This window comes from Dendrobates tinctorius, unplaced genomic scaffold, assembly GCF_039654945.1.
Source record: "Dendrobates tinctorius isolate UK_male_01 unplaced genomic scaffold, ASM3965494v1 ptg000140l, whole genome shotgun sequence".
Classification (NCBI taxonomy): domain Eukaryota; kingdom Metazoa; phylum Chordata; class Amphibia; order Anura; family Dendrobatidae; genus Dendrobates; species Dendrobates tinctorius.
The window spans coordinates 10,887,193-10,910,651 of record NW_027361808.1 but is presented as its reverse complement, the minus strand read 5'-3'; the positions used below and the strand labels follow the sequence as shown (position 1 = coordinate 10,910,651).

Sequence of the window (23,459 nt, the reverse complement as noted above, 5' to 3'; positions counted from 1 at the left end):
AAATAATGAACATGCTGGGGATTTTACCACTATGCGATTCCGCAGCGGTAAAATCCCCAGCATGGGCACAGCAACTGCGGAATCCCATAGGATTGCATGGGATGTGTTTTGCTGCGGGAAAAAAGCGGCAAAAACACTTAAAAAACGCAACGTGGGCACACAGCCTTATAGCTGCCACACTGTAGACTATTTGGACAGACGGGTCCCTGGCAGTTTTTCCTGCCCGTAGAGCGGGAGTGACAGGTCTCTCCCTATAAGCACATGTATTCAATAAGGAATAAATTCTTGGACTTTGAGTGCGCTGCCAGACGAATTCAATAACCACACAAGGTTAAAAAAGTTAACCCTTTAATCCCTACGCGTTTCGAAGCGTAACGCTTCTTCTTCAGGGGCAGGTGCCATCTTGTTGGAGAAAGTAGCAGTAGCGCAGTAGCGTCTATTAGATTGTCACACTAACGGGGCCTTAAGATCCACAGTCTAATGGGTCTTTCGTCTCCTTCTTCAGGACTAATATATTTTGCATCATAAAAGGAGTCTAGCAACTAACACTCTTGAGAAGTCTGCGAGAATACTTTCAAGGGAAGAGGCTCCAGGGTATCTTCATATCTACCATAGAGTTCGAGGGGGAAACCGTCTGGTCCCGACGCTTTACCAGAGGCGATATCAGTAATAGCCGCATTTGCTTATTTCTATAAGCAGAACGGAGTGTTGGGAATAATTCAGTTCTGGGCACTTCAGATCAGAAAGGTAGGAGAGGCAGTCTGCCACTGTATAGTTACTTTTAGACTCATATAATAATAATAATTTAATTTCTATAGCGCCAACATATTCCGTGGCACTTTACATTATAGAGGGGACTTGTACAGACAATAGACATTACAGCATAACAATAAACACACAGATCAAAACAGATACCAAGAGGAATGAGGGCCCTGCTCACAAGCTTACAATCTATGAGGAAAAGGGGAGACACAAAAGGTGGGTGGTAACAATTGCTTTTATTGTTTGGACCAGCCATAGTGTACGAATCGGTTGTTCCTGTTGCTGCATGAACCGGTTATCAGCCTAAATATATAACAGTACAGACACAGAGGGCTATTAAATGCATAAAGCATGTGAGAACATGATGCGAAGAACCTGAATATGGTAAAAAAAAAATTTGAATGGGTCACACGGATAGTTAGGTTAATGCATTGAGGCGGTAGACCACTCGTATAATGATTTATAATTCTGAAATCGGTGGACGATTTCCTCAGCAGACATAACTATAGTGCCATCAAGTTCTCGAATTTTAAGTATGGTACTGGAGGCGTTGTGTTGACGAATCATGAATGCCAATAATTTGCTTCACTGATTCCCCATTTCAAAGTACGATTGTCACGTAAAAAAAACAGTTTGTGTTTTGGATTTGGAATCTATAAGCTGGGTATAAAGCCTGAGAGTGTAGCAATGCCAATCTATTTTCACTGGAGCGGTTAGATATATATTTTTCAATTTCCCTCAATTTAAGTTCAATATCTGTTTCTTCCTAAGATGTGACTCGATTTCTATATATCATTGAGGAAAGACACACTGAAAGCGTACCTTAGAGGTTATCCCAGAATATATTGCTATTACGAAGTTTTGGGTGGGCCGCTGTAAAGCAGACCAGCTGGTCTGTTCATCTTTCATTTGGGCCAACTAGCTTAAGCCAAAATTAGTTTCACTTCCATAGAGGTCAATGTATCGTCTGGTCAAATGTAAGCTTGAGCACTACTGGGCTATGGTCTGAAATACACATTTCCATGTTTTTTACCCATGTTTTTTTTTTTTTTTTTAAATTATTAGATAGAATACAGAGATAGAAATGCACACAGAATGACTCCTTCATCAGGAAACCACAATAGTATGTCATACTATTGTGATTTCCTGATGGAGTCATAGTGCTCCGAAACGCATTGAATAAAACCACATTTTCATTGGATTATCTATTTGGACTTCTATCTTTCAAGCGGCGCAGAGAGGAATCCACCTTTTTATCCCATTTTTTTTTTTTTTTATACTTTGGCTGGTCACGAGTAGACCGGTGGATCTGCAGCAGCTTGCATTGCTATGAGCCTATGTCAGGGCTCTGTCTGGTAAGTAAATCTGAATAGAATTTATCTCCTAATACCCAGTTAAGACCCTATTGCACTATTATTTCCTTCCAGCTTTTTACTGAAAACAAAGGACATGGAAGGGCACCCTGAGGAAGAAGTTTTGACAGGACTCCATGCTCCCGTTCCTCTGCAAATGTTGAGGAGAATTTGTCACCCAAGTTTGATTTGACCCATTCTCTAGAAAATGTCAGGTTGTTCTTCTGCGCATTCAGGCAGGCCATTAATACATCTGTTACGATGTAACCGATTTTCCAGGTCGTCTTGCCAATGTCACGTCGCCGTCAGATACAGGGACTGCTGTTCCTGCCTCGGCCACTGGGAGGCGCCGGACTGTCACGTCGCCGTCAGATACAGGGACTGCTGTTCCGTTCTCAACCACTGAGAGGTGTCGGGCGGTCACGTCACCGTCCGACTCGGGGACGGCTGTTCCTGCCTCGGCCACTAGGAGGCGCCGTGGTTTCCCCGTGGATGGTGGTGACAGAGAAGGGGCTCCTGTGCAGGCATCTAGTGGGCGCCGGCTCCGCTCCTCTGTCAGTCATGAAAGGGTTGGTGCATCACCATCTGGCCTGGTCCTGGGGGCGATCCAAATGACATCATCAGACTGTGAACCTGTGAGGGATAGCCTGATCCTTCAAATACCTTGAGGCCTGCCTTGCAAGCCGCCAGATATAGTCTTGGTTTCCCCAGTGTGCTAGTTTATTTGCTATCTTTGATTCTGACCTTTGCCTGGATTTCTGACTCTGCTCCTGCCTGACGATTTTGTACCTCTGCCACCCTCCTGGTTTACGACTCTGACCTTGGCCTGGTTTTTGAGGCTGCGACTGCCTAACGATTTTGTAACTCTGCCTCCATCCCGGTTTATGACTCTGACCTTGGCCTGGATTTGACTCTGCTACTGTCTGCCGTTTTTGTACCTCTGCTGCCCACCCGGTTTAGACTTGGATTCCTGACTACGCTTTTGGTCCCTTTTTTTAACCCCTTTCTGGCGACCGTCCTGCTCTGGTCCACTGCTCTTGTTCAGACAGCTACCTCCTGGGCCCTGCTGTAAATCCAGATCCCTGTATAGGGGTAAAGGGTATCGGGGTTGCTCGGGGTGCTGTCTTACTGCAGCACAGACTCGCAGACGGACGTCACAACCTTCTGTTGCTTGGGATTTACAGAACGTGCCACTTTTGTTAGTGTCCATTGGTGACATTTTATCCTGCAAACAAGATATCCTGGCTTCAGCCTCAGTAATATGACCCCTCAAGGCTTGCATATCCTGTCGAAGGAGTCCCACCTACTAGTGTACCTTTTTTCCTTGTCAGTGAGGCTTTAGAGATGGAAATAGATTGTAAAAGCTGATCAGAGACCTGTCTCTAGGTCAAGTCCTCCTGTTTGTCTCCTTCCTCGCCCATTGACGTTTGGGCTTGGCGTTGGTGTGTGCCTTTTGGTTGCTGAGGTGTTATTATTAGAGATGAGCGAGCACTAAAATGCTTAGGTGCTCGTTACTCAAAACAAGCAATTCCTAATACTCATATCCTCGTTTCAAGCAACGAGAGTAATGTCAGTCAATGGGAAAGCCGAGTTTTTTCCGGCAGACCCTACAAAGAGGTCTGGGGGGGCAGTGAAAATGTTCAAATGGATGGGAAAAGTGCTGAATAGATGGAGAACAGCATGTGGAAGACACCTGGAAGCATCTCTAGCTCCCAGATCACTGCAGAGAACAATGGTGTCACACTTTTCCCCTTTAACCCCTTCGCACCCGATCCTGTTTTTGCCTTCGTGACCGGGCCAATTTTTTCAATTCTGACCAGTGTCACTTTATGAGGTCATAACTCTAGAACGCTGCAACGGATCCTGCTGATTCTGACATTGTTTTCTCGTGACATATTGTACTTCATGATGGTGGTAAAATTTCTTAGATATGAAATGCGCTTATTTGTTAAAAAAATCGAAATTTGGCGAAAATTTTGCAATTTTCACACTTTTAATTTTTATGCCCTTAAATCGGAGAGTGATATCGCACAAAATAGTTAATAAATAACATTTCCCACATGTCTACTTTACATCTGCCCAATTTTGGAAACATAATTTTTTTTTTTTTTAGGAAGTTATAAGGGTTAAAAGTTGACGAGCGATTTCTCATTTTTACAACAAAATTTACAACACCATTTTTTTTAGGGACCACCTCACATTTGAAGTGAGTTTGGAGGGTCAATATGACAGAAAATACCCAAAAGTGACACCATTCTAAAAACTGCACCTCTCAATGTACTCAAAACCACATTCAAGAAGTTTATTAACCCTTCAGGTGCTTCACATGAATGAATGGAATGTAGAAGGAAAAAATAAACATTTAACTTTTTTTCACAAACATTTTACTTCAGAACCATTTTTTTTTATTTTCACAAGTGTAAAAAGAGAAAATGAACCACAAAATTTTTTGTACAATTTCTCCAAAATACACCGATACCCCGTATGTGCGGCTAAACCACTGTTTGAGCACACGGCAGAGCTCAGAATGGAAGGAGTGCCGTTTGACTTTTTCAATGCAGAATTGGCTGGAATTGAGATCGGATGCCATGTCGCATTTGGAGAGCCCCTGATGTACCTAAACAGTGGAAACCCCCCGCAAGTGACCCCATTTTGGAAACTAGACCCCTTAATGAACTTATCTAGATGTGTCGTGAACACTTTGAACCCCCAAGTGCTTCACAGAAGTTTATAACGTAGAGCCATGAAAATAAAAAATCACTTTTTTCCACAAAATGATCTTTTAGCCCCCAATTTTTTATTTTCACAAGGGTAACAGGAGAAATTGGACCCCAAAAGTTGTTGTCCAATTTATTCTGAGTACACTGGTACCCCATATGTGGAAGAAAACTACTGTTTGGGCACACGGTGGGGCTCGGAAGGGAAGTAGTGACGTTCTGGAATGGTCTGCGGGTGTCATGTTGCGTTTACAGAGCCCCTGATGTACCTAAACAGTGGAAAGCCCCAATTCTAATTCCAACCCTAACCCCAACACACCCCTAACCCTAATCCCAAGCCTAACCGTAACCCTAACCACAAACCTAACACCAACACACCCATAACCCTAGCCCTAACCTGCGTACCTGCTTTTTTTTTTCTTTACTTTTTTTTTTCTTTTTGTGACAAGATCGCTGCCCTGCGATCTGACTCATAGTAACGCCACTTCTCCTCTGATCTCACACTGACAGATGATCAGAGGAGAAGCAGCGTTACTATGTGACAAGATCACTGCCTGGCACATAATAACGCGACTTCTCCTCTGATCTCACACTGACAGATGATCAGAGGAGAAGCAGCGTTACTGTGTGACAAGATCGCTGCCTGGCACAGCTGTGCCAGGCAGCGATCAGCTGTGCCAGGCAGCCATCTAGTCACACAGTAACTCCAGACCATGGAATAGTCTATGGGTGAGCAATATCTATTATCAATAAGGGTATGTGCATTGAATAAAATTTCTGCACCAGTTCTGCATCTCTTGGCAGGAAAAACTCAGCTGCAAAAATTTGCATTTCTCCTTCGTCTCATTGGGGGACACAGGTACTGTGGGTGTATGCTACCGACATCTGGAGGCTGACACTAAGTAAACAACACAAGGTTAACTCCTCCCCCACCGTATACACCCTCGCCCTGATTGCGTTCGGAAAACAGTTTTTTTTTGCTTAGTGTCTTTGGAGGCACATGTGTCTGGGTCTCTCCAGACTTCTTTTTCTATGAAGATAAGACAGGGGCGACGGACCCTATTGAAAGGGGCCGATCTCCCCAAACCAACATCGGGCAAGCACGTGTTGAGTATCGTCTCCACGTATCCTTTCCCGCACCGTGGGACATATCTGGGCCATTTTCCTCAGACTTCTTTTTTTATTTTATCTTATTATTTTATTTTTTCTAGGTCGATTAGACAGGGGCAACAAATCCTATTGAAAGGGTCCGATTTCCCCAAACCATCAACGGGCGAGTACATGCGAGTATCCCTCCACGTATCCTCTTCCGTGACGTGGGACACGAGGCCGGACTTAGCAATGGCCACCCCTAGGTATGGAAACCATGGGCTGCACAGAGGCCCAAGACTAGTCCGTGCGGCCCCCACTGCTCCACCAACGCTAGACGGCGGTGCTGCAAGGCGGTGGATGGTCCCTCTCCTCAGCCCTGGAAGGTGACGGAGCTAGGGTGCCTGCACCGTCCTGGATATCACCCCCCTTCCCTCTACCTGGTCTGATCAAGGCGTCAGTATCCAGGGCACGGATGGAGGTACAGGCAGCGGGGAGGGCTCTGTGGCGTCCGAGGAGTTCTTGGCAGGTGGCGGCCAGGTGGAGCGCTTCATGCGGTAGCAGGGTCCAGCGCTTCCAACAGTCCCTTGTCTTGCCCCCCCGGACAGCGGGACGGAAGCTGTTCCAGTCAGCCCCCGCTTGTCCGAGATCATGTATAGAGCCGGGTACTTTCCGTCGCCGTCCTCGGGTTGTGGGCCTGTCCCCCCCCCCCCCGCGGGCGGATTCTTAAAAAGCCAGCCCACAGCTTCGGCCGGTGATAGGCCCTTGTGACGGGACTTCCGCCGGCCCGCCCTCCGCCGGAGAGAGGAGAGGCAGCTGGGCGGGCACCAGATAAATTGAGCCCCCGGCTTCGCGTCGGGGTAGGCCGCCACCGGGAAGAAACGCCAGTGGTGGATCCACCAGTGTCACGCCTGGCCTCGAAAACCTTATCTGTACCTAGTGGCTCGTCCATTAAGGACCCCACTGATCGTCTCATAGAGAGTTTAGCTCGCTCCCTTTTTGAGGCGTCAGGATCAGCTCTCCCTCGTTCGCGGCAACATGGGTAGCCAAGGCCATGATGTCATGGTCAGAGTCATTAAATAAAATCTTGCAGGATAGAAACCTGCCTGCGGAGGTATCAGAAATCGCGAGTCAGATTGCTATGGCTGGGGATTACTTAATAAATGCTTCCTTGGATGCGGCCAATTGTACGGCTCTTGCGGCCGCAAACGCGGTAGCCATTAGGAGAGCCTTATGGTTAAGAACATGGCGGGCTGATTCTATTGCCAATAAGTCCTTGACTTCCCTGCCTTATCAGGGAGACCGCCTGTTCGGGGAAAGGTTGGCTCAACTAATCTCCAATGCTACAGGGGGAAAAAGTAGCTTCCTCCTGCAGCAAAAGATTAAACAGCCGTTTCGTCAGGCTCCGGCACGGTTTCGGGCCTTTCACAACCCCGGATGGTTGGCAGGAGCTAGCTCTGCCGCTCCAAGTCGCCAAATTAAGGTTAGGGAGCGACAGGTCTCATATAGAGCCAACCCATTGGGGAGAATGCGGGCTCGCCAGCCCAGGCCGAGGGGAACCAGGGCCCAGAAGGCCTCAGCTAAATGACTCAGAGCGCCGTTTAGGTGACATCAGCAGGGTAGGCGGCCGCCTGCTCTGGTTTTGCCATGTCTGGATCAAGGTAGCACACGACTCATGGGTGGCGGAACTGGTATCCTCGGGGTACAAGATAGAGTTTATCAGGTATCCCCCAAAATGTTTTTTTCTGCCTCGACTTTCCAGAGGGGAGGCCCAGGCCAAAGCACTGCTAGGGGCCATCAATTCACTCCAGCACAATGGAGTCATCATTCCCGTACCACAGCACGAAAAGGCTCAGGGTTTTTATTCCAATCTGTTCGCAGTCCCCAAAAAGGATGGGACAGTCAGGCCGGCTTTGGATCTAAAACTTCTGAACAAGTTCATCAGGATCAAACATTTCAGAATGGAATCTCTCCATTCAGTTATATCGGCCATGGGGCAGGGAGAATACCTGGCCTCTGTCGACATCCAGGATGCCTACCTGCACGTTCCCATTTTTCCTCCGCATCAAAGATTTCTACGGTTCACCATCGATGGCCAACATTTCCAGTTTGCAGCACTGCCCTTCGGGCTAGCCACCGCCTCCAGAGTATTCACGAAGGTGATGTCAGTCGTGATGGCCGTCTTACACTCTCGGAGCATAGTAGTCTTGCCATACTTAGACAACCTCTTGGTGAAGGGCCCCTCATTTCGGGCATGCAAGGAGAACGTCAGCATCACGCTGGATACCCTCTCCCGCTTAGGGTGGTTGGTCAACAGGAAAAAAGATTGCTTCAACATGAAAAAAGATTGCTTCCAACATGCAGGTGAAGACTTTCATCCAGGGAGTCTCCCACTTGGTACCACCCTATAAGGCGCCGCTGGACACCTGGGACCTTAACCTGGTCCTGAGTGTTCTACAGGAAGCCCCTTTTGAGCCGCTGCAAGATATTTCTCTGTCATACCTTTTCTGGAAGGTGGTATTCTTGGTAGCCATCACTTCCATTAGGCGAGTTTCGGAGTTTGCGGCCCTGTCTTGCCGAGCACCGTTTCTCGCCTTCTATAAGGATAAGGTGGTGCTTAGACCAGCTCCCCCCTTTCTGCCAAAGGTCGTGTCCTCTTTCCACATTAATGAGGATATTGTCTTGCCTTCGTTATGTCCAGCACCGGTACATCGCATGGAAAAAGCTCTTCACACGTTAGAGCTGGTGAGAGCACTCAGGAGGTACGTGTCGCAGACGGCACCCTTTCATCAGACAGACACGCTATTCGTGCTTCCTGAAGGACGCAGGAAGGGACTCTCAGCCTCAAAATCCACCATAGCCAGATGGATCCGTCTAACTATTCAGGAGGCCTATCGCATCAGGGGTGTGCCGGTTCCATCAGGGATCAAGGCGCACTCTACTAGGGCAGTGGGCGCCTCTTGGGCGCTTCGGCACCAGGCTTCGACGGAACAGGTGTGCAAGGCAGCAACCTGGTCCAGCCTGCACACATTTGCCAAACATTATAATATCCATACTCAGGCCTCGGCGGATGCGAGCCTGGGTAGAAGGATTCTCCAAGCAGCGGTGATGCACCTTTAAACAAGAGGTGCATGTAGCTTGGAACGGTGAGTCATTCTCCCACCCAGGGGCTGCTTTAGGACGTTCCAGAGTACCTGTGTCCCCCAATGAGATGAAGGAGAAACATGGATTTTTGTGATAACTCACCGTAAAATCCTTTTTCTCCGAGACGCTCATTGGGGGACACAGCACCCACCCTGTTAGCCAAGTTGGCTCTGGTTTATTTAATGTGCATATTTTTTGTTAATGTCAGGGTGGATCTTTGCCAGATATATTGTTATCTGCATTAAGGCTGATTTTTTTTTTTTTTTTGTTATTCTCCTACTGCTTTTTGCACTAAACTGGTTTCCGCCCGCAATTGGGGCGAGGGTGTATACGGCAGGAGAGGAGCTAACCTTGTGTTGTTTACTTAGTGTCAGCCTCCAGATGGCGGTAGCATACACCCACAGTACCTGTGTCCCCCAATGAGCGTCTAGGAGAAAAGGATTTTACGGTGAGTTATCACAAAAATCCATGTTTTTGCCTGCATTTTTTATTGAAGTCAATGGTGAAAAACACAGGTCAAAAACTAACAGAGAATTGATATGCTGCAGATTATGTTCTGTACCAGATCTGCAGGTCAAAAATACTCAACGTGTGCATGACACTTCAGGTTTCTCATTCACGTTGCAGGCATCAGGTTTTGTCCCAGATCCGAGCAAAAAAATAAAAACCGCGGCAAATCTGCAATATACACGCACAGTCTATATTTTTTTAACAAGTTTTTCGAGGGCTATATACCAACAAAATGTACCCCAGAATACATAATACTGCATGGCTGAGAAATGTAACCTGGCAAAATTTTTAAAGGTGTTTTTTTTTTTTTGAGTGTTATATATCACAAAAATATACTCCCAAAACACAGAATAGTAAATGTGTGAGAAATGTGAACAAACAAGCAAAATTTACAAACCCCTTTTTTTTGTACTGTTATATGCCACAAAAATGTGACCGAAAGAGCACAATACTATATGGATGGGTAATCTAATCCTGGAATATTTTGCTATGCTTTTTGTAAGTTTTAGATACCACCGTATTGTAACAGTAACTATGTTAAACTGTACAGATAAGTAATTGAATCCATAAAATTTTTTTGAAGGAAAATATTTAGAAATTGTAGTTGATGTCCTTGTACAGTTATAAAGGCTTTACAGAAAGTGCAATGCCATACAGAAAATATGGGGGTCATCTCTAGACCCCTGGAAGGCAACAACTGGTGGGCCTAATTAAAATGTTGAATATTACAAACACTTTATGTGCTGCTGTCATCTGTTTATGTGGCAAACTTAGCTAATCCAGGCTTTGTTCATTTTTTTGAGTGACTATGTCTGCATTATCTAACAGGCGAAAGCTTCTGAATGTTATGACTCTCTCCCCGTTGGCGGCAATAACAAACCCTTCAGACAAAACGCTAGAGGCAGGGCAGCACAACACCTCCAAGGCATAGATGAACAGCTTGTGGCAAGTTGAGACCCAATAGTTGAAAGTCCCAGAGGAATTAGGGAGGTCGCTGGTTTGGTCAGCCAGGTATTGCATGAGCATCCTTAAAATCTTTTTCGCTCCTTGTCAAAAATACCCAGTCACCAGGCCCTGGGCTGATGTCATGAAATTGACTCATGCCATTGACAGTATACCCCTGCCCCCCCTGCCTCTATTGTATGTCTCCATGGCCTCTCCTCCTTAGTTGGGCAAGAAAGCTTGCATCCTGCCACTAGCATTGTCTGATGGGAATTTTTTCAGTATATTTTCCACAATGGCCTTCTGGCATGGCACCATTTTAGAAGACTTCTCAACCTCAAGAAGAGGTGCAAAGTTATCCTTGTAGAGTGGGTCTAGGACAGTGAGCAACCAGTGTTGTGTTTTTTTTTTTTGGCCAAGATGTATGTAACTCTAGAGTCACCGGAAAAGCAGCAGTATATAGTCGGCCATATGTGCCAATCTGCATACAGCAAACACTTCCCTTTTTCCACCATGATGACTACTCTACATTTCCTCACTTTCTTCCTCTTCGGCCCATCCGTGTAGGAGAGACGGGACCAAGGATGTGTGGCTTCTAGCCTCTGTTGCAATAGCCATCAGCTCCTGTTCCTCCTTAGCGTCCACATTTTCATTGATACACAATCCGCGCTAAGCAGATGAGATGAGGCTGGTCTGATTACAATCTCTGTGTTATGTCTTTCTCCATCCCCACCTAGTCGGCATGCAAATCTTCTTGTTTAATTGTTAGCAGCAACTGTTTTAAGTAGGCACTGAAGCCGGATAGTTGCTCTCACTATGGCGTCATCACCGCTCACCATCTTTGCGAAGTCCTCAAAGTCTCGGAGAACCGCACAAATGTCAGACGTCCATACCCATGAATTGTTATATGCGGAGGCTGACCAAAATGCTGACAGACGTGTTGGAGCTGGTACTCAAACACTGGCCTCTTTTGCTCATAAAGCCTTGTTAGCGAGTGCAGTGTGGCGTTTCAGTGCATGGTGACATCGCACACCAGTCGGTGAGCTGGCACTGCCTGAGCAGTGGCAGCTGTAGCCGACTTGCAGAAATTGGCGCTGCTGCGTCGTACCTTGACCATAAGCTCTGGCAAATCTGGGTATGTTTTCAGAAACAGCTGAACCACTAAGTTGAGCACCTGTGCCGAGCATGGTACATGTGTGAGCTTGCTAAGCTTCACAGCTGCCACCAGGATATACTCATTATCACACGCGACCATGGTTGGAGGTTCAGCGGCCAGAAAAACAGATCTGCTATTCCTTTAAGTACTCTACCGTGATGTGCAGTTTGTCTTGTAGAAAAATTAATTACAGCAGAGCCTGTTGCCACTTTGCGGAGGCGGTGCTGCAGAGCTTCCACCTTCCAACTTATGTCGGGCGATTCTGAAAGCTTTGATACCAAATATGTGTTTTGGTTTTTTTTTAGGGGGGTAATTTTAAACTTTTTATATTTTTTTTTTTTTATATATATATTTTTAAAAACATTTTTTTTACTTTTGGCATGCTTCAATAGTCTCCATTGGAGACTAGAAGCTTCCATAACCCAATTGGCTCTGCTACATAGAGGCGATGATCAGATTGCTTCTATACAGCAGAATTACTCACTTGCTACGAGCGCCGACCACCGGGTGGCGCTCACAGCAAGCCGGCACTGACAAACAGAGGTCTCCAGGAGACCTCTGGCTGCCATGCCAATGAACCGGTGACCCGCGATCACATGACGGGGGTCACCTATAGGAAGATTTCCTACGCGATTGGCAGAAGCGCTTGTTAAATGCCGCTGTCAGCGTTTGACAAAGGCATTTAAAGAGTTGATAGCTGCTGTTGGATCGCGATTCCACCCGCGGCTATTGCGGGCACATGTTGGCTGTTCAAAACAGCTGATATGTGCTGGGAAAGATTGAGCTCACCGCCGGAGCCCACATCAAAGGGAGGGAGTCCGACATTGGCGTAAATGTACGCCCGATGTCGGAAAGGGGTTAAGCTGGTGACGGTGAGACTAGACCGTGTGGTGCTGCCAAGCCTGCTGGAAGCATTATCTGCTATTCAACCGACCACCTGTTCATACTGCTCTGATTTCCGATGTGATGCACCGTGCCTCTCTGCAAAGTGAAGCAGGAACCTATGTGTCGTGGATGATCCTGTTTCTTGTGTTCCGGCAACACATGTAGTTGCACTTGCTCCACGTCCTTGGCATCTGCTTGCACCATAATCAACACTTCCTTTTTCCTGTCCCTTAATGCACGCTTTACTCATTTTGTAAATGCTAGGTCTCTTGAAACCAAGTTTATTTTTAATAAAAGAAAAAGATTAGTCACCGGCAGCAATCAAAGCATCTTTTGGGAAGTTACTCCACCGTAATGTAACAGAAGGCAAAAGTGTATGGATGAGAATCACATTTAATCCAGAAAATTTTTAAAAGCTTTCTTACTTTTAGGCTATGTGCACACGCTAGCGTTTTTAAACGCTCAGGAAAAGAATCCCCTTTCCAGAAATCGCGCGTCTTTTTCCGCGCGTTTTTTTCGCGATTTTTGACTCTTTTTTTGACACGCGATTTCTGGGATCATTGGGGATGGCTAAAAACGCTCAGCAATGCGGAAATTAATGAGCATGCTGCGTTTTTAGCCGCTAAGCGATTCCTGAGCGGTTAAAAACGCATGCATTGGCACAGAATGCCAAAAACGCATGCTAATTAATTTGATGCATCTTTTAAGCGTTTCTGCAGCGTCTGAGCCGGCTCAAACGCTGCGGAAACGCTTAAAAAAACGCATCGTGTGCACACAGCCTTAGAGATCACAGAAATGTTCACAAGGTAATAAGGATCCAACAGTTGGATTTCTACTAATCCTTTTGTTGTTAGGAAGATAAGTTGTGGTGTGGTGCATTTACATTACACGATTGTGGCTGTTAATGACTTCCGATCGGATACATGTAGGCCTATTGCCCATGGTTTAATGACTTGTTTAGACAGGCCAGCCACACTTCCCATGTGCACCAAATGGTCATTAATATAATTGTTCTTTGCTCATAGATTACCGTTGTTTTCTGCAGCACATATACTATTTACAAAAAATCATGTGCTGCCGAAAACTTTTTTTAAACAAACATTTTGGTAGTTCATTTGGTGATTGGAAGCCTGGATACAAAGGTCAGTTATCGGCCAGTGTAAATGTATCATTACTCCCCACACCCTTCTTGGAACAATTGCACGCTCTGCCGAATATACATAAGTATTGGGGGTCAGGAGAGAGCTTTTTGGTCGACCACTGTCTGATGTATATAGCCAGCCTTATACATAGATCGCTTTAAGTTCTCAAGGAGGTGGAAATAAGCTGGAGGTACTCCACGGACAGACCTACCACTGATTCAGGAAGGGCCATTTAGGTGGTGTGGACTTGTTTGATACACCTGAAAGAGCCACATTTATTTGCCTAAACTTTGCATATGGCTGACTATAATGTACCATAGACTTATTAATAATTTACTGGCTTTATACTTCCTTCTTACATAAATTGCTGGTGTGTAAATGCTGATCCATATTCCTTCTTGTTTTATTTGCTTAAAAATAGTTTGGGGATAGAAACTAAATGTGCTTTATGTCCACATTTCTGCATCTTCTGAAGTTCTTATATAAATATCTATATCTTTAACCATACAGAGACAAAATGGAAGACAACCAAGTCTGCATCCCAGCCCTCATTCCAAAACTCTGAGAAAGGTCTTAGCCGCCAAGAGCTCGAAATGCTGTCTAACATATGTGGATCTCATCAAGAGTAAGTTCTTATTTGTGCATCGATTTACATATATACTTTTCCTTGTCCTTCGATGTTAGTTTTCCAATATATTGCCTAAAACTGTCTAAGTTGTTCAGCTTCCAAAAATATTTTCATTTGGTAGGGATGGTAATAAACAAGAACAATGACCCCCAATCATCTGACACCGTGGATGTAAATCCTTGCCAACTGTTTAACAAATTTTACCACCTAATTTAGGCTATTTAGCCAAACCAGAGTCTTTTTCAAAAGGAAAAGCCCTCCATATACAGACAGCTGTTGTGGCGTTGTTGCTCCTTGCCTAGAGATTTTGGGTTTACAAGTTCATCTTTTGCAGACCTCTAAGCTGGTGTCAGAAGACTTAAGGGCCTGTCACACTAAGCGATATCGGTAGCAATATCGCTATAACGTCACTGGTTTTTGTGACGTTATAGCGATATTGCTAGCGATATCGCTATGTCTGATACTTTCCTCCGACCGCTCCCCCGCTGGTTATCGCTGATCGCGCGAGAACGTCCTGGGCCGTTTCTCGTCGTCAGCTTTCTGCTGGGCTTCCTGCTGTGACGACGAGCGACACGTGGACGCGGGCGGGAGGATGTCAGGATCGCCTGGTGTGACAGGTAAGTAGCGACCCCCGTCCCCAGCAATGTCGCTGGTGAGATCTGCCTGTGTGGCAGCTCACTAGCGACCACTTAGCGATGTACCAGCGATCCTGACCGCGTCATATCGTTGGTCGGGATCGCTGGTACATCGCTAAGTGTGACAGTACCCTTATAGGCCCTTGTGGAAACTGCTTAGAGGTGATATATACAGAGAGAGCCTGTCAGTCAGTGAGTAGGTCTGCCCATGTCAATCATCTTCTCTGCTCTTTTACATGGTAGCTACAAATCAGACTGATATTCTTATCACAGGGCCGTATGATTGTGTGTTACACCACATACTGGAAATGTCTGTATAATGGTCATTATGCAATAGAAAATCTAGGATCACAGCAGTAGGCGCAGCTGTCCACTAGGAGCTGGCATTCTCTGGTGCAAAGGAATATTCAGTACTGGACAAGTTCCTTTCTAATATTAGACAGGAAACGGAGAGCTTGTAACATTTGTGCCACTTTCTGTGCAGCACGAGAAGTGGAGGTTAGAAGATCAATTCTGATTGTCTCTTTCATTTCGTCCTCACAGCCCTCCGGCTTCGAAGTGGGAGGTAAGTGTATAATCCAGTTGCATTCTGCTGGCCGCTCACCACTGTAAAGTATAAAACTTGTAGCAAAGGGGTTTTTAACTTTATTTTTAATTTATGCTATGCTATTTCATTGATGTCTGTCTTAGTTATCTACTTTCGGCGAAGCTGAAAACCTCCATGAGTTAAAGGGATCAGATGGATACGATGTAGATGGCGAGTGCCCAGGTATGTATTTCTCATTATCACTTGAGTATGTTAGCTTGTTTTTTTTTGCACTTGTGTAAGCCTACTCTATATTTTTTTTCTCAAGTAAATTTTTATTCAGAAAAAACATATCCGGATACAAATTTTCCAAAAGTAAACATTTTTACATATTAACACCCCCGTGTACTAACAACCCTCTCCCCCCCCCCCCCCCCCCAAGCCCTATTAGACCGCTTGTATTGTTGTATTGTCCATATATTCTTCATCTGGAGAGTAAGATAAAGGTTAGTAATATCCTTCCACTATTCGTGACATTACAGGTAGCATCTCACATATTCAAGGTGTCTCCAAAGCCTACTCTATATTACCATTTTTGTGTAGCTTGATAAGAGGTCTTATTCAATACCCAACTTAACTCCTTCCTTACCGATGGCGGAATAGTACATCATCGGTAAGGATCCCCTGCTCAATGCCGAAACATGTCAGCTCTTATAAACAGCTGACATGTGCCCACAATAGGCGCAAGCGGAATTTCGATCCGCTCGCGCCTATTAACTAGTTAAATCCCGTTGCCAAAGCTTACAGCGGGCATTTAACTAGCGCTTCCTGCCGCTGGGCCGTAAGTGAGCGCATCGCCGGCCCCCGTCACGTGATCGGGGGTTGGCGACGCGTTGCCTGGACAACCAGAGGTCTCATAGAGACCTCTATGGTTGTTACAGGCATGTTGCTGTGAGCGCCGCCCGGTGGTCGGCGCTCAAAGCAATGCAGTAAATCTGCTACATATGGGCGATCTGCTCATAGCCCATATGTAGCAGAGCCGATCAAGTGTTGCATGCTTCTAGCCTTCCATGGAGGCTATTGAAGCATGCCAAAAAGTAAAAAAAAAAAAAAAAACCCTGAAAGTTCAAATCACCCCCCTTTCACCCCAATCAAAATAAAACAATAAAAAAAAAAATCACACATACGCATATTAGGTATCGCCGCGTTCAGAATCGCCCGATCTATCAATAAAAAAAAGGATTAACCCGATCGCTAAACGGCATAGCGGGAAAAAATTGAAACGCCATTTTTTTTTTTTTTTTTTTTGCAAACATTGGAATTTTTTTTTCACCACTTAGATAAAAGAGAACATAGACATGTTTGGTGTGTATAAACTCGTAATGACCTGGAGAATCATAATGGTAGGTCAGTTTTAGCATTTGGTGAACCTAGCAAAAAAGCCAAGCAAAAAAACAAGAGTGGGATTGCACTTTTTTCAATTTCACCCCACTTGGAATTTTTTTCCCTTCTTCGAGTACACCACATGTAAAAACCAATGGTGCTGTTCAAAAGTACAACTCGTCCCGCAAAAACTAAGCCCTTACATGGCCATATTAATGGAGAAATAAAAAAGTTATGGCTCTGGAAAGAAGGGGAGCGAAAAACGAAAACAAAAAATCGAAAAAAGCTCCTGGGCTTAAGGAGTTAAAGCATAACTATTGTTTTAGTTTTTATTTCATAAATCAATGGAACACATGAAAATAGTAAACTTTTTAGTACATCTTATTAGAGAAATTAGCTTCTTTCTCCTCCTGTACTGATCAGTTTCAAAATTAAATTCTCAATTCATAGGTAAAACTTGTTTTTAGTGAATGCAGATTTTCCCATTTGTAAGAAAGGAGATGGCAACAGCTGCTCGCAAAGTTCCATGGGGAACTGTAACTGTCATTTCAGGAGAAGTTACAACAGAATGTCTGTGTCGGCCTCTAGCGCATTTCTCCATCCTCCCATCCCACTCACCTCTCCATACTACTTCTTTTACTATGTCTGAGTGTCCACCCAAAAATGATGCACGACTGATTAAAATTTCACTATATGGCACCATTATCGTCTATGCCCCATCGATGCATACCCCAGAGTCCCATTTTGTGGGGGGGTACGGATACAAGCCCTGATGGGGCTAACGAGCAAATGCCTGAACTCAATGTGAAAGCACCCTTGTAGGAACAGGTTCTACTACTGTGATCTGCATCAATTTCAAGAACAGGACCCATCTTGCATTGCTGGGAATGGAGAAGTAACTGCATATGAGATGAAAATTGCCTCTTCAGATAGAAAGAGTACTTTGAACTTCAACTATTGGAAGTAGCAATCGTAAACGGCAATATCGACCTTTTTTTATCGAGTTTTGCCATATGACTTAGGATAAAATCCAAGCCAGGATCTCAGTTTGCAGATAGTATTTCATGGTGTTGGCCCTCTTCAGTGCAAAGTATGAGATCTGATTTGTCTAGATGAAAGGCTATTATTTAATTTCACACAGGAGCATGCATGGTGTAGACAAAATCAGATCTCATTCTCACAACAAAAGCCATAAGTTCTAAAGGTACTGTCACACTTAGCGATGCACCAGCGATCCCGACCAGTGATATGACGTGGTCAGGATCGCTGGTACATCGCTAAGTGGTCGCTAGTGAGCTGCCACACAGGCAGATCTCACCAGCGACATCGCTGGGGACGGGGGTCGCTACTTACCTGTCACACTAGGCGATCCTGCGTCCTCCCGCCCGGCTCCACGTTCGTCGCTCGTCTCTCCGCAGGAAGCTGACGACGAGAAACGGTCCAGGACGTTCTCACGCGATCAGCGATAACCAGCGGGGGAGCGGTTCGTAGGTAAGTATTAGACACAGCGATGTCGCTAGCAATATCGCTATAACGTCACAAGTTATAGCAATATTGCTAGCGATATCGCTTAGTGTGACAGTACCTTAAGTTTTACATGTTCAAGATGATTTCTATTAATTTCTGGCAGCATATAGATTAATAGAATACAGAGGCTCTTACTGTATTACTGTATCATAGTACGAGCCTCTGTATTCTATTAATCTATATGCTGCCAGAAATTAATAGAAATGATCGTGAACATGTAAAACTTAGAATTTATGGCTTTTGTGGTGAGAATGAGATCTGGGTAGTGGGATTGGACTAGCTTCTGGTTGGGTCAGAAAATCAGATCTCATACCTGATCTCATAGCAAAGTATGTGCCAATATCCTAACCTGGATTGTATCTACTTCAGGTAAGATTCTCCACTTTAAGGCTCGTTCACACTGCTGTAGATTCTCATGCAAAGACTGAAGAGAAAAGTATACACAATACATGGGATCAACCTGTACAAAAATATTTATTCAAAAGGTATATAATACAATGTCAATTCACACATAGGCATGGAAAAAACAGGTAAAAACATTTAAAAAGCCAAACAGGCAAAAAGACACGAGAACTGACCAATAGAATATAAACCCAGGACATGAAGGCACAAAAAGCATTTAGGAAATATAAGGTACATGTTCCTTGTCAATATCCAGGTCACAAGTTGATAATAAATGTAAACAGATATTTAATCGGCATATAACATATACCTAAAAAAGAGAGATGACAGCAGGGAATAACACCAAAAACCTTTAAATAAGGTGATTACTGGCAGAACCAAGTTCTAGAGAAATATGGCAAGGCATAGGTGTAGCTAATACATAGCACCTAAATCATGCATAGAAAATACATAAGATCATCATACAACATGAACAGCAATAGTCACCCATGAATCCCTGATGACTTATGCCCCTGATGAAGACACTTGTTGTCGTTACGCGTGGGGTCTGACCTTCCCCAGGGACTGCACTTAGCACTTTCTTATCTCCATGTCCGTGTGACCATTTAGACACTCCAGGCTTACAATTGTAATTATACTGCCTTGGAGAGTCGGGCTGCAAAGTCATTTTTACCAATGCGATAAACGCTATAAAAACAAAAAACACAATGACAGAATTGACGGCTTAAAAAAAATTCCTGAATTGCTCGTTTTTGTTCACTCCGCCTCCCAAAAAATCAGACTAGAAAGTGATCAAAAAATGTCATGTGCCTGAAATTGGTACGAATAGAAACATCAACTCATCCGCAAAAAAAAAAAAGCTGTCACTTGATTCTGTCGGCAGAAATGTGGAAAAATTATAGCTGTCAGAATATGGTAATGCCAAAACTTGCAATAGTTTTTTAGTGTTTGTCAGCAGCTAAGCCTAAAATCCAGATATAAATCTGGTATCACTGTATTTGCACTGACATGAAGAATAAAGTCGTCTAATCACTTATACCGCACAAGGAACGACGAAAAGAATACATAAAACCAGTTCTTCACCTGTTGATTTTTTTTCATTCTGCCTCCCAAAAATTGCAGTAAGGCTCGGCACACATTTATCCTGCGCTCTATGCTGAGCGCTTACATCGGGATTTCCATGAAAATCTCTGAAATGCGTGATTCAGACGTAACCCCCAGCAGAAGATTCCATATAATGAGGCAGATGGAGGCATTGTGGATGCCTTCTGACCTATGATCCGGTGGTGTCTGTCTTTTTAGGGTGCATTAAAGCGCAGTCCGCCACAGTTTTGTGCACTTCTGAAAATAAGGATGGCGCTGAACAGAGGCCAGACAGTTTCCAGGGTAACTCTGCTGCCTCGTAGTGAATAGATCCCTTGGGGGTTTCAACTGAATCATGTCCCTTGGAGATTTACAAGTGCTTCTCATTAAATTAGATCATCAAAAATTAATTTATCTCAGTTCTTCAATTAAAAAGTGAGTCATATATTATATAGAGTCATTACAGACAGAGTGATCTATTTCAAGTGTTTATTTCTGTTAATGTTGATGATTATGGCTTACAGCCAATGAAAACCCAAAGTCATTATCTCAGTAAATTAAAATTCTTTATACTTTTGCATCAATTGCTGCATCAGTGCGGCATGGCATTGTGTCACTGCTGAGGTGCTATGGAAGCCATTTTGAGTTATCTGCCGTGGGTGGATTGCGATGCCACCTGCGGCTGTTGCAGGCACATGTCAGCTGATCAAAACAGCAGACATGTTCCGGGAAAGATGTGGGCTCCGCGCCAGAGCCCACATCAAAGGGAGAGACACGACATGCACAGTACATGTACAGCGCATGTTGTGAAGGGGTTAAAATACTTAATACTTTGTTGTTGCCATATATACTACAAGCGATTGAATGGCTGCAGGGTTAAGTTCCATAATTAGGCTATAATGCAAAGTAAATTAAAAAAAAAAGTTGCAGAAACTAAAATGATTTGAATAACACCTCTCGCCCTCTTTTCCACCATTAAAAAATATATATATTTTGTATTGTACGATCCTAAAAATATCAGGTCTATCAAAATATGAAATATATTAAAACCAATCTTTAAGCACTGAAAAGTGATAAAATGACTAATACGCCAGAATTGTGGTTTTCAGTCTCTGCATGTCACAAAAATAATACAATAACAAGTGATGAAAATGTAATATGAGCCACAAAATGGTATCAATAAAAAAAAATGTTGGGTCATCCAAAAAACAAGACCTCATACAGCTCCATAGACAGGAACACAAAAAAAATTTAAGTCTCAGAAAATGGTGACTGAAATTTTTTTTTTTTACCACTGACAGAAAAACTTGTTAAGTTCGGTATTGATGTAATGGTAGAATTGCAGGGAATGGTCGCAGTTTCACCTCTCTTGGAATTTTTTTCCCCTGTTTTTCAGTAAACTATAAGTATTCTGCCACCGATGAACATAGGTGAGATATGTCTGAATGATAGTACGGATCTCTGTACAAACAATAGTAGATGGGTTACTCGCTATCCCTTCCTCTTCAAACTGACCAGCTGTATGTGGATGATGCAGTGGACAAACTTTTTGGTCATTTATTCACAGTGCAGAAAGAAAAGAATGTGAGAAAAAGATGGAAGTTACAAAGAGAGGCAGGATGGGAGATTATATCTGCAATACATAAGGACATACAATAACAATGGTCCGTAAATGGCAGCAAAGGACAACGTATACTTTAACAAGCACAGTAATACTATTAAAACATTATACACATGTCTGAGTAACATCTGCAAGTCCTGAAGAGATGGCAGGGTGGAGCGGGGCTCTGCCCACGACTATTAACCGGTTAAATGCTGCTGTCAATCTGACATCGACATTAACATTGTGCCAGCGTGGGGGAACATCATGCAATTCACATGACCGTGGGGTGCTGATGGGTTGCTATTTCAACTGAAAGCCTGCAGAAGAGCTCCACAGCTGTCAACATGGAGATCAAATGAAACCCAGTCTGAATTTTTGAAAACCAGTGATTTTTGCTATATATAGCAATAGTGTGGTATTGCTGCTTATTGCACAAGCGGTCAGGTGTTTGCAGGCTCAAGTCTAACAAGTACATTAAAAAGAAAAAAAAAGGGAAAAAGAAACATAAAAGTTTGAATCACCTTCTTTTTCCCCCCAATAAAAATAAATTATGGCCAGCATTTTTCAGCCCTCTATTAGAGCATACTAGAATGCTGTAAGCAATACACGGTAGTGTGCATGTGCAAGGAAAGGCCAAAGAGAGCAGATAACCCATAGGTAAAGCCAGCGCATGCACACTACAGTACTTTGTTCTGCCCTGGGCAGGACAGAGAGAGTAGTGCACCTGCGCAGGAGCACAATGGAGACACTGTCATCCACACACAGCAAGAAGGAGGACGGCGATTGTAAGAAGAGAAGAGGTGCCAGGTAAAGACTAGAGACGCCCATCTGACCAGACCGCGCCGTCTGTGAGTATAATAAAAGGTCTTTTTTTTTGTAAAAAACCATAATTGACTGGTCATTTTTGTCACACTATGTACACTTTAAAAACCATTCCCAAACACCACTGTCAGAATGACATTTTTTTGCAATTTCACCTCATTTGGATTTTACTTTCCCTTTTTCCCAGCTCACCATGTGGTGAAATGGTGTCATTCAAAAGTATAAGTCACTCCACAAATCCCACAAAAAACAAGCCCTTACAGAAGAATAAAAACATTATGGCTCTTGCAACCAACTTGTTGTAGGTGACACATTTCACAGGTAATTAACACAGTAGTGCATTTTAGGGACTTAAATTCTGTAGAAACCTGTATAAAATCACAACATGCATACTGGTGGTGTCGCCATTTGTAAGTTTATTTATAGGTCATTCAGTTTTGGTTGGATGATGAAAAGATCAGAAAAATAACTGGAGGATAACAATTGTCCTGATGTAGGAGCCTTGCTTTGTAATTCATTAGAGACCATGGGTGGCCTACTATGGACTTTTGCTTTAGAGCCCCATGATTTCTATGTATACCTCTGCTTGCTAGTAGTACAGCAGGAGCAACACCTTACTTCACTCTGTGCTGTGCTTCCTCTCACAACCAAGGGTGGGCGCCTTCATTTGTCAGTTAGGCCCCTTTCACTAAGGCCTCTTTCACGCATACGTCTTTCAGCATCAGTCAAAATCCGCCGTTTTGCAAAAAAAACGGATCCGCCATTTTTGTTGGCGGATCCGTTTTTTCCCCATTGACTTGCATTAACGGCGGATCTTGACGGATGTTTATCCGCTGGATCCGTTTTTGTATGGATCCGCTAAAATTTTAGCGTCCGCTGACATGGCAGGACGGACACTGCAGCGTTTTTTCGGTTGCCGGATCCGCATTTCTAGACTGCGCATGCCCGGAATTGGCTTCGCCGAAAGTTAACCCTAAATTCTACCGGCGGGTGACAAATCTCTCGCTCTCTCTCTCCTCACCCCGCGATCTCGTCCCAGATCTCTTCTTGCGGCTCTTCCCAGTCCCGAGGCCCCGCGCTCTCTCTCTTCTCCCGACCCCGCTACCACGGCGGTACTTTTGGATTTCCTGCGGTTCCTTTAATCGGCGGAC

At 44.3% G+C, this 23,459-nt stretch overlaps 1 protein-coding gene across 2 annotated transcripts in view; it reads left to right on the top strand.

Moving 5' to 3' along the window:
* The window catches only part of CNST (consortin, connexin sorting protein), a 223,419-nt gene that overhangs the window by 105,943 nt on the left and 94,017 nt on the right, over nucleotides 1-23,459 (top strand). For both annotated transcript variants that reach the window (XM_073545130.1, XM_073545131.1), the window contains exons 6-8: nucleotides 14,210-14,324; nucleotides 15,506-15,527; nucleotides 15,653-15,731. In XM_073545130.1, coding sequence (XP_073401231.1) covers nucleotides 14,210-14,324; nucleotides 15,506-15,527; nucleotides 15,653-15,731 — 216 coding nt within the window. The remainder of the gene's footprint in view (nucleotides 1-14,209; nucleotides 14,325-15,505; nucleotides 15,528-15,652; nucleotides 15,732-23,459) is intronic.